At 42.1% G+C, this 12,299-nt stretch overlaps 1 protein-coding gene across 4 annotated transcripts in view; it reads right to left on the minus strand.

Annotated features, from left to right (window-relative positions):
- Positions 1-12,299, minus strand: part of tns2a (tensin 2a) — a 57,245-nt gene that overhangs the window by 25,965 nt on the left and 18,981 nt on the right. For all 4 annotated transcript variants that reach the window (XM_062391512.1, XM_062391511.1, XM_062391510.1 and 1 more), the window contains exons 2-3: positions 10,180-10,285; positions 9,819-9,856 (exon numbers count right to left, since the gene is read on the minus strand). In XM_062391512.1, the coding sequence (XP_062247496.1) occupies positions 9,819-9,856; positions 10,180-10,285 (144 nt within the window). The remainder of the gene's footprint in view (positions 1-9,818; positions 9,857-10,179; positions 10,286-12,299) is intronic.

Here is a 12,299-nt window from a genome sequence, read left to right on the forward strand (position 1 = left end):
GCGATTTTTTTGAGACCCTGTGATAGTGTGCGTGATAATGATTCAGTATTTGACAGATTATTATGATATTGATAATAATTGCTCTAAGTTTATTTCTAATGGCAAAATCCTGTTAATGTTGACAATAGCTGTAAACGTGCGAGAGGTCATACTTCTTTTCTATCTCTATTTTTGAATGGCAGTGTCTGCCATTCAAAAATACAATGACCCATTGCTAACCACATGTTCCCTCTTCTGTACTTATTCTAATATATTTCCTATGCGAAAACTAAACAATGAAACATACATTGGTATTTTTCATAAAAATGTTTTTTTTTTTCTAAATTTGAATCCTGTGTCTCTGTGTTAATTCATTTATCTGTTACATTACATTATATTTCATTTAGCTGACGCTTTTATCCAAAGTGACTTACAATAACTGCATTCAAACCCGAGGGTACATACCAAGGACGACAAGAATCAAGAAAGTAAAATTTCTTCAAAATAAAGCAAAGCTACAAAGTGCTATAAGTAAGTGCCATTTAAGTGCTACTAAAGTGTTAGTTTCAAAAGTGCTTAGTAGTATTCTTTTTTTTTTTTTTATTCAAGGTAAAGTCAGAAGAGGTATGTTTTTCCCTCTGTTCTTGCCAAATATCTCTAAAATAAGTAAATAAATCAAAAACTTTTCCATCAAAATGTTTTTCTCTTCTAGAACAGTTTCAAATGTTTAATGGCTCAACAAGTACTCAGGGTGTTTACCCACTTTGGATCCAATGAAAATGCCCTGCTTGCTTCAGATCTTGGAACTTAAGTGGCCTCATTTCCAAAACGAGTTCATCATGTCATCATGTTCCTCTGCTTCATCCCTGTCACTTTCATCTGTTAAATACACAGGCAAAGGTGAAGGTGGTGGCAGGAATTCCTCAACGGTGCTGTATACCTCGGTTGATACCAGCCACAATTCTGCCATTTTTTATTGATCTGATACCTCTCTGACATCTGTTTCATCCAAAACTTTAAATATTCTTCTTTCCTTTCAATGTCAATGGTATCTTAAAATGTATTTTTGTCTTGGCTGATGTAACTTTTCGCCACTGACAAAACAAACATTTAAATCAAGCAATTTCAAACATTCTAAACCAAGCACTGTAAATGAAGAAGAGTATTTTAGGATTAGGTTAGATGTGTTACATGTTCTAATTGAACTCGTCCAAAATACCCGCTAGCATGGCCTGTCGATCGAATGACTCATGTCAATGACACACTTTATGTTCCCTTCCCAAGTTCTGAACAGAGAAAAGAGAGAAAGCAGAGCTACAAAGCAATGGGTCACTTTTTTCTAAATAACAAAGATGTGTTGTATTGAGAAAGATCAACTGTCTAGCAAGAATTTAATTCACTTAGAGTGTTGAGACGCAATAGTTACTACATCAGCGAGCAAAGCCAATTGTCCAAGATCCTGATCAAACTGCATCTGCTTCGTGATTACTGGACTACTGGAGCATTTCCTTTGATGGTTAGCCTCAGGCCTAATAGACCCCCATTCCTTCTGCTCTCCCGGGACCAGCCAATCAGAGAGCGGTGATGAAAGCCGCAACGAATCAGAAATGAAAGCCGACGCTGGCTGCAGCCTTGAGTGCTTTCATCGTTTTTCATCGGGAACTTGCAGTGAACAGAGCTCGGTGACATCTTACTGTAATAAGGTCACATGTCGAAGAACCCACCAACAACTGACTCCTCAAAGTAATACACACACATTATCCTACAGCAATAAGACAAAGCTAGCAATGGCAGCAGTGATTTGACCATGTTGAAACTCTAAGGCAGGGGTTCTGATTTACCCTCAACGATCCTCGAGGCAAGGACGCTCATGCTTGTGATGAGTTTGAGAAATATGGAATATCTCTGCGCCCTACACCTGTTTTCTGTCCACAGCTCACATTTCTTAAAGATGAACGTCAAAAGGAATGTATATAAAAGACTGTCAATCACATTTAGTGATTTTATTCAGCTACATAGGCTCTGCATCAACCTGCTGACGTTATGGTTGCCCTGTGGGTATAAAATACTGCCTCTGCTAAACATGCTGTGATTCAAATCTGCTTCAAGTGGTTAAAGGAACAATATGCTTCTCACACGATAAATTGCTGTCATGCTGGAATGTCACACAAAGAGAGATGGCTTTAATGTAGATTGCCATGTGGGTTATCTACAGGCTTTGGGAGGATTTCTGTGATGGTTACCTCTGTGCAGCTTATCACGCTCTTTAGTGTCTCTGTCTTTTTTTTAAGGTCTCGCAAACCATCCACAGCAATAGAGTTCTGACAGTGTGCCATATCTTGTGAAACAAATGAACCCTGACAACAACTTCATGTTGAGATGTTTAGACTTTTTATGGAGGTCTGGCAGTGAAATGGCAGATGGTCTTTCTTCTGCACAGACCTGCAGGACTCATTTTATGGCAGTTCTGAGAGTTACCTGGCTTAGTCGTATAACTATCCTTCAAATGTGCCCCACATGTCTGATGCCTCTTAATCATGACAAGGTGGGAAACCCAGAGAGCACCCAGCCTACCTCAAGGGGACTTCAAGGCCATATCTAAGCAAAAACAACACCTATGGGTGAAATATTTCTATCCCCTAGACTTAGGAGTCCCCTTCACACTTTTAGTGTGAGCCTATATAGCTAACAAAGCGAATATCTTTTTGTTTTTTGTGTGTATGTGAAATTGTTCTCACTGCTCAGCATGTTTTCCTCTTTGTCTCTCGTTCCCACACTTTCTTTTGACCCCGCGGAACAGAAAAGGGTCTCTTGTCTCTGGCTGTCTCGTTTTTGCTCCAAGCAGCTGAGAGGGAGGACGAAGATATCCCAGGTCACATGGGTCCCCGTGGTGGAGTTTTAATGACCCGGGTGGGAAGCAAATCCCTGTTATGGAGCTGGGTGTCAACAGTTACCACTACAAGATATTCCCATAAAGTTATGCAGATGCAAAACACAAACAGGAATACACACATACAGTCCACACAAAGGTCTTATCAGGTGCACGCTGAGAGCCGAAACACCGTCCACCACCATGCTGTTCCCATCCACCCATCATGGATCGCTGAATCCGGACAAAAATAAACCTGGGTACGAATAAACAAAGCAGGAAGACATGGGCTGGGATGAGATGGGGAGAGATCAACAATGGAAAAAATCTCCTGTGGACCAACAAACACAGGGAGGGCGTTATTACAGATCTGCAGTCCTTCTCTCCCTGTCTGCCTCCTGCGGCCAAACTGCATCTCTGTCTTTCACTCATGACAAGATAAGCAGGGAGTGACACAATTCCCAAAAGCACTATATCGCCTCCTTTTTCTATATTTAAATCCTAAACTCTCCAGCCTAATCAGTGTTCATCATATTCCCAAAAACACATTCATTCTTCAGACAGGCGTTGTGCATTGTCAACAGTTTGCCTTAGGGCCCACACGCCACAGATCACAAACAAGACAACGCTGTGGTTTAAGACTGTATTTATTTGTTCCTGTTTCTCATCTGGATGAGGCCCCAGGATGTGAATACCAGGAGCTGACGGGACACAAGATGAAAAAGATGAAAAGACAAGAGGACGGGAATAACCCATTAGTCACAGGCACACATGTGGTGGAGATGTTATACTTAGTAAGATCGATATCAATCGTTCAAGGCAGTTTAAGTGTTGATCAGTTGACACAGACTTTGTGATATGTGCCTCCAGGAGCTCTTCATGTTTTACCCGACTCCAGCTTCAAATTATTTTTTGGTGGGATTTTCATGTCAAATGCCCCTAATTTAAACGTCTGTGTAAACAGTGACAGTGGAGAGTGGAAATCAGTTAAATGTGTGACTCATGTCCTGCACCAAACAGTGTGGGCGTCAAGATTTAGCATTGCTCTTTCTGCTAAATTAAAGAAAGACCAAAACACATAAACACAGACACACTAGGGTCACCAAGGATATGACAACTAACTCCAGGAGACTTACTCTAACCTTAACCATAACTATTAGTTGCTTAACCCATAGTGCTAACCTTAACCCAAACTTAACCATTAACCTAACCTTTGAACCCTCAAACTAACCTTCTCATTTGAAATGTAAACATTTATAATATTAGGGGATTGCTTTTAGCCTGCATGATGTGAATGCGTACACAGATTTAGGTCCCCACAACATGAGTAATACCTGCCCTCACACTCACACACACACACACACACACAAACACACACACACACAAAAGCACACAAACTCAAAACACACCAGCATATCTCAGCCATTAGCAGAGCTGTCAGTGATAAACTCCTTTATTCAGAGGAGACAGTCATGGTCGTGGTGATGTTAAAACGATACAGTTGGACCCTGTTAAACTGAATGACTCACTGACTGCATGAGTTTTTGGTGAAGTGCTGGGCCCACAGGGGTGGGGGGGAAACCAGAGGTCTGGGCTCAAGGCCACAAGGCTCTAACAAGAGATTCTTCACTAATGATGTCACTGAGAGCCTCGCAAACGATTAGGAGGTTTGCTTACAGTAAACTGTCCCAATGAATGTTTCTTTTTTTTGTGCTTTTGAAAATCTAAGCTGTGGCTGACATGTTTTAAAAGCAATAAGTGATACTCCTGCAGTAACATCAGTGCAACCAGCAGGAGGTTTCCATGTGACAGGAAGTGTGTTGGGTGAGGGGGATGTTGGGGTCAGCTGTGATGTTATGGTGCCATTACTCCATCATTCCGTCTCCACTTAACTTCCCATGGTCTCTCCTGCAGGCTCTGAATACAGGGTCAGTTAAGTTAGTAGAAAAAAGTGCAAAACAACAACACAGAACTGAAGTAAATTAAATGAGACTGCCACTAATAAGGATGTTAGCCAGACAAATATCAAATATAGTGTAATGGCCCCAGTAAGACTAGGGTCTTTCATCTAAAATCTTTACTAAAAATACAGCGGATCTGAGCAGCAGGACTCAAACCACAACTGTCCTGATGAGAGGCTTTCATGTTTACAGAAACATGAGGCGGGGAGTGTTGCTCTTCCTCTCATCCCTGCATCCTCCCCCACTTCCCCACTGTCTATCTGTCCTTGATTGTACATCCTCTTCTTGTAAAGGGGAGCAGACAGAGCAAACAGTCCACAGCCTGGTCTCATTTACATGATGCACTCTGACATGACCAGCAAATAAGAGGCCTGACAAGGATGAGAGACAACGAGGAATCCGGACACATGGAGGGGAAATAGGGATTTCTAATTACTGTAAAAAACAGAATCTGTAGGATGGCTTTACCAGACCAGGAGAGTATTTAGTGTTTTGAACGACTCAGATATGTGGAGCATTAGTGAGCCAGTGTGAAGCTGGTAAACAGCTTTGCAAAAAAGAGACACTGCAGACAACTCTGACGGCCACGATCACATTCGGGTCAGACACTGGAAACCAGCTCAGGTTCATTTGGAACCTTATGATCTTGCTACATCCATGTAGTTGTGGGATGTGAAGGAGCTCTTCGCACGATGGATCACACATTAATGTAGGATTGGAGTGTTGGTTGGTCTAATATCAAACATTGTTGTATGTGATTTACATGCAGTTTTCCATTATTATGATACATCTTCTGTGGTTAATGAAAGTTATGCCAGTGTCCCTCTTTCTGTACAGTAAGTACAGTGTGTCTGCCAGTCGCGTCATTCAGTCAACCAGCCCTTGGGATTTCGTATCAGTGGGGTTCCACTGTGATACTTGTCTATGAGCTGTACAGTCAGTTGAACAGTCACACAGTTTTCCCTCCTGACCAGCGGAAATGATTCTTCTTGCCTAATGAGGCAGTCAAACTGATTGACTCGTCACTGGCTGCATCTCCATCATTTTGATCCTTCCTCCCCAAACTGTTGCTGTCTTTCACTCTCCCTATATCTGTGTCTCCCCCCAACATTCACTTCATCTATTTGCCCTGGGCCTTCCCCACCCTCCTGATTCCCTCTGGACTAAATATTCCTTTTGGGATCAAAGATAACGAGCGACTGTTCTCTGAGAGAAGAACATGTTTAAGTGTGTGTGTGTGTGTGTGTGTGTGTGTGTGTATGTATGTGTGTGTGTGTGTGTGTTAATAGAATGGAGATGGGCCAGCTGGAGGCTGTTGACCATGTTGGCAGAGAGTTGGGAACAGAACGGCCAAAAGAAAGAGAAAAAACATGTGCCTACTTTATATCATCATCAGTCTTTGATGGTCTCAATTCCGATGCTTCCATCAGGACACTTAATGAGGTCCACTAAACTCTGTATGTGATATGTATGTGAACTTGGCAGAAATGATGATGGCAACGGACCACCAAAACACCTACCACCTGCTTTGCTCACTTGACTTAACCATGAACATTTTACCCGCTTGCTTGTGCTTCTTGTTTCCATGTAAATCATAGTGTAATCACCAACTCCAGCAGCAGCACACATGTGAAGGGCGAACATGAGGGAAGTCGAATTGGGATAGATTTTGGCTTGATTTAATGTAGTGTCTGTCTGTCTGCAGCTAGACTGCCCTCGTCATTGTTGCCGCCCCCATGTCCTCCTTCCTTAGTCACCATTTCCACAAGTTTGAAAATGTGTAGGTGGCTCCTCCTCTTCTGCTTCGTAGCCAATACAGCGACCACTGATGATGAGAAGTGTCAGACGTTTGACCACACCGCATGATTCACAATCGTGTGCACTCACAATAATATGTGTAAGCCTAAAGAAGTACGCAAATTGTGACGCAGCAATTCTTTCAGGGAAGGCAGTTTAATAAGAGTGGGGTTGTTTTTCAGGGAACTACAGCAGAAGCACAACATCGGGTGACACGTGATGTAAATAGAAGCTCAGTGAGAACAGGATGGTTTACAGATGATAAAGGGCCGACCTCCAGATGTGTATGTTGGCACATTAATATGCTCATGGAGGAGGGTAGAGGTGGATGATTCAAACACAAGGTTTAAGATAATAACTGCCAAATGTGGATCAAGGGCAAGTGAGGGAACACTTTAAACTAATAGCACTGTTAACGCAGGTAACTAAGCTTGTTTAGCACAAACAAGGTGATATATACAGTGTAAATAAAAGGAAGGCAAAGTGAATTGATGAGGCAAGCAGACAGCTGCATCTAAATGGACCATATCTCTACCATCACTTAATAAGTCTGCATTTTAGGATTCACAGTATTAGAGATTGATGTCACATGAGGGTAGATAAGAGCAGCCAGACCCCTACGCCCTGCCTTATCCGACCTCTCCCTTCCTGGGCAGCAGCGATGGATATCACTGTTTAACTAGCAGTCAACAGCAGCACTTCACACAGATACAGTGAAGCTGCTTTCAGACATACAGTGAACTCTGCCGTACCTCTGAATTTTTCACCGGAGGAGGTGCATATGTTAACGCAAATGTCTGAGTGAGAAGCTCTGCAGTCTTTGCAGACTTTCTCCTCGTGACCTCCTAGTAGAAATATATCACTGCAAATTAAGGGATAGAGTAACATTTCTCCTCTTTTTTGTCTGTTTAAAGCAGAATTCAATAATTCAATTGCTTAAAATGCTTATTTCCACTCTCTTATCTGTGCACTGAAATGGCGCTATAGCTGGCAGCTGGTTAGCTTACAGTAGCATGCCTTCAAAAGTGGACACAAGGTAAAAGCTTGACCAGGAATTTCCAACGGTAACAAAATACTGATTCTGTCCGTTGGACACCTCTAAATCCTATTAATTAATACAGTTATATCTTACATAGCTGCGTTCCTTTTATTTCAGTCTTATGCTAAACTAACATTGTGCTAAACTAAACTTTATTGGCATATAAATATGAGAGTGATATTTATCTTTGCATCTATCATCATGAAACGTTCACCCCATTCAGACATGGTAAAACCATCTGAGCTGAATGATCCAATCACAAGTGGCCAGTACAAAGTACATGTGCAACGCAACTGTGTCCTGAAAGTCCTAAAACCCGATCTCTCAGATCCCATTCAGAGGTGTCCACATTATTTTAACTGTGTGAAGCAGCTGCATCCCGGGCCACATGTGAAGGACCACCTACTCAGCTGAAGACCTCTGACCCGCTACAGTTTCACAATGAAACAAATGGCTCAGTGTCCATATGTTGATTGATACTTTTCTTACATTTTTTAATCTATCTGGCTGCATTCATTCATTCATTCAGCCCCTCCTCACTTGCTCGTTCTTTCTCACATGTACACACACAAACACATAAACACACCTTCTTCTGTAAATCCACACAGAGTAAAAGATGAGATCTAATCGCAAGGGGACAGAAGAGAAACATTAAGGAGTCATTTTAAGGTGTGAACAAATGTACTTAATGATATTGGATCTCTCAGAAAGGATGGTCTGGATAAGGCCATAGAGAAGACAGTACCTAATTGTACACAGGAAGACTTGAGAAAACAGAACATCAAATACATTGTACAAAGAACAATAAATCCTTGCAGAGACAAACCAACACCATGCAGGATAAAAGACAAGCCACGTCACAAGTTCCTTCTGAAAAGACTGATTCTATTCTACACAGCACGTACTGTATTCAAAGCCACACTGTCATCTCTGAACTCATCCTCTGGGCTCTCCTCACCTCAGATACCACGCAACAGGATGGAGGGATGCAAGAGGAACGAGTCCTGTCTTTGCCACATGCCTTTGGCCTTAGCTTTCCCTCCTTCGCCCAGCTGACTGCCAAGGCTGCCGCCTCAGCCTCTACTCTTCGTCGCTCTGGCCATGGTTGGCATCCCCCCTCTGCATCCCTCTGTCTATTCATCATACCATCCCTCAATCAATGACTCTTTCACAGAGGCAGCAGTGTGGGGTTGGAGCCAGGCTTACGGCTCCTTCCGAGGAATGCGACCGAGCAGCCTTCATATTAGCAGAGATCTCTAACCTCAATGAAATGACAATATGTCAAACCGCTCAGAAAAGATTTCTGTTCCTCCTTCAGTTCAATCTATATTTCCAAATAAGGGCGTCTCTCTCCTAGTTTCCCGTCTCTGGAAGTTTAGTGGGTCGACATTAAGACTGTATCTTAAATTAGTGGGGTCATGTTGGTGGCTCATTTAATGAGCTCTAGTGCACGATACACTCACAATATTGACTTCTGATGTTCATATTACTGCAGTAATCAAAGTTTAATGATGTAACAAGATTCAATTTACCACCAAATAACAACAAAAACTTCTGAAAAAATACAAAAGACTGTAGAATGACAGTTGTATCCAATATGAATGCATATACTAACTATTACAGATCCAATCCTTTTATGTAAGTGTCATTACACTCTTGCTTTTATGTTTTATTTCTCTAGCTCTTCTTGATAAAACTCTAAAGCTCTCTTATCACATTTATCATATTAGGGTTTGACCTTAGTCCTTCCTTAGGTCAAAGACTTCATAAGTCCATGTGAATTAAACCAAGAAAGCTTTTGCCTAATGTGGTAAGTAACTATCAAACAAACACACAAAGAAATAAAAGAAGATGGTCACATCAAGGTAATGAGATGTTAGTGGCACAAATTTTCCTGTGCTTCATCATTTAATCATGGCAGAAGAGAAAAGAGAGTTTTCTCTTCTGCCATGTTATGTTTTGTTTTTACTGTTACATCAGCTTCTCCTCCTCACCCACTTCCAACTTTAGTTATTCATGAGCAAATTGAAAATGCTCATTAACAGAAATTATACCTTTTTGCTGTAAATTTTTACTTCCACTTTCATCACCACAACCCCCCCCCCCCCCCCCCCCCCCCCCCCCCCCATTTTGAGACCACATTGAGAAACTATGGGCTGACATTGATTCCTACCTTGACCTCGCACTTCCTGTGGGTGGCTGTCTTGCATACTGAGAGTAACGAAAGTAGAGAAAGAGGAGGAAGAAAAACAAATGACAAAAGTATCATTATTATAACTGCATTGCTCAGTTATTTATGATGACATGAAAGATTGTTTGCAGGCAATACATTCAGTCACTCAGTAAGTTGCACAATTACAGTCATACATCTTCTTCTATTCCATGTCCTACATCATATCTCATTGTGTTATTTAGTAGGGCTAGACTTTCAGCTAGACTGTTATATCAGCCTGCCATGCCATGCAATGACACATTCTTCTAGACCAGTTGTCAACACCGCCACACAAACAACCGCATGTGCTTGCAACATTCACCTCTGCAGAAGGAGCCCACGTGATCCACGTTCTGCCGACACACGCTGCACTGCCGCTTCTTCTTGAAGGTCTTCTCCTTGAAGATGTGGGGCTCTCCCTTCCCCGCCTGCTCACATACACACAAACACACACAAACACGCAAAATTAGATTTGCACTCAGAATGTGGCCATACAGTATGGGGATCTGCCAACTCTCCAAAACCTTGTTTGACCTTAAACCAAGAGTTTGACTTGGCAGATGTTAAATGTTTGTCTGTCGACCATTTATACCCTTTCTTTTGATGGCATGAAAACTAAACAGTCAAGGACGGGACTTCCCCGACTCTTTCCACAACAACCCTCAATCAAAACTGAGTATATGGACGCATGGTCAATGTGTGAAACTGGGGAAGTGAAAACCGCAATATGCCAATTCACTTATTCAGGACTTGATTGCATCATAATCTATGAAGAGACACGTCTGCTCACAGGGCAGTAATGGCATGATTACATTACATTACATTACATGTCATTTAGCAGACGCTTTTATCCAAAGCGACTTACATTTTTAGAACACTCATCATTTTATGAGGGGCCATCTAGGGGTTCAGTATCTTGCCAAGGACACTTAGGCATGCAGATGGGATAGAGTGGGATTCGAACCGGCAACCTTCTTGTTGCTCTATCCCCTAGGCCACGCTCTCTTAATATGATCATATTAATGTTATAATATGACATAAAACACACATAATATAGCAACATCACAACAAACAATATTCTTATCATATTTATGTATTTCTAATGAAGTTGTGAGGTCATGTTCAACATCTGCAGTAGGTTTGAAAAGTTTGAGACTGAATTTTGAGCCATGACAACACATGATGCTCCATTGTCACTGGGAGAGTTAATGGCAAACATTTGATAGATGTCATGTTTTGTAGGTATTTTTCCTCTGATTTTATGTGTTCAATGGAAAATTTTCTCCCATTGTGCCATGCAGAGTGCAGCAAGATGCAGTAAAAATGACTTGCAGCATTGTGTACCACTATGACACCATCCATGCTCTACTCCCTTTGCCTCTTGAACCTCTGTTCTGGTTGTGTAAATTTCTTCCAGTAATAATCCTTGAGGTTCCCGCCCATAACCCATGATAATCCATATATAGTGTGTGTGTGTGTGTGTGTGTGGGTGTGTGTGTGTGTGTGTGTGTGTGTGTGTTAGTTCATGTGGTAGCTCTTCCCACCGAGTGCCTCTTTGTTTCCCAACATGGGTTCAGATCCACAGATGACTGGGCCTGACAGGACTCAGAGGAGGCTTTGAACACAAGAACGCTAACGACCACAGGCTAAGTAATGGGATTGCTTAGCATGTTTTCATGCATGGGTACATAATGGGAGAAAAGTAGGGGGAGAAAAACCAGTATGTGCAACGTCATGTTGAGAGGCAGCACACATGTAAGGGCAGTTATATCATAAGCATGTGACCTCCATACTTTCAAGTTTTCATTTTCAAACAAAAATGATCTCTGTCCATGCAAGCTCTTTGACTCAGTGTAAGTGGAATTTCCCGTCCATACTAACACACCTGAATATGCATATAACATGACCTCAAGTACACTGAATGTGCGTCATAGTTTCCAAACAACTCAATTTAGTTTTAGCAGCTCAAAAACTCCAGAGCTGTGTAGACAACTGGGATATCCGTAGCAGAGTTGATGTGTTTTTAACTGAAAAAGCAGTCGTGGGGATGTAGCCTGAGAGCTTCTATATTAACACTTTTGAGGGAACGTATGGGTGCAAAGCAAACACACACCATCAGCTTTGTCACCATGGAGAAGAAGCGATATGTCTGAAAGCCATCATAATGCTGAGGCTAATCAGCACGTTCCCATGGCCTCAATTGAACTGATACATGTACATAAAGGGTTTTTTGTTTTCTCTGTGTGTGCCTTTTCTCCTTGGTAACAAAGAAAGGCGGCTGTTTGCACACTTTTTCCATTATCCCACTGCTTTGACTCTGTTCTCTGGACTGGACAGTGTTTGGACAGCTGCCTGCCTGGCATCACCCTCTGCCAGCTGTGTTCAGCGGCTGCTGGCCCGCTCCAGCACAAGTGTACTATGACCACAGCACCTTGGACGGCG

The sequence above is a fragment of the Platichthys flesus genome, chromosome 7 (assembly GCF_949316205.1).
Source record: "Platichthys flesus chromosome 7, fPlaFle2.1, whole genome shotgun sequence".
Taxonomy (NCBI): Eukaryota; Metazoa; Chordata; class Actinopteri; order Pleuronectiformes; family Pleuronectidae; genus Platichthys; species Platichthys flesus.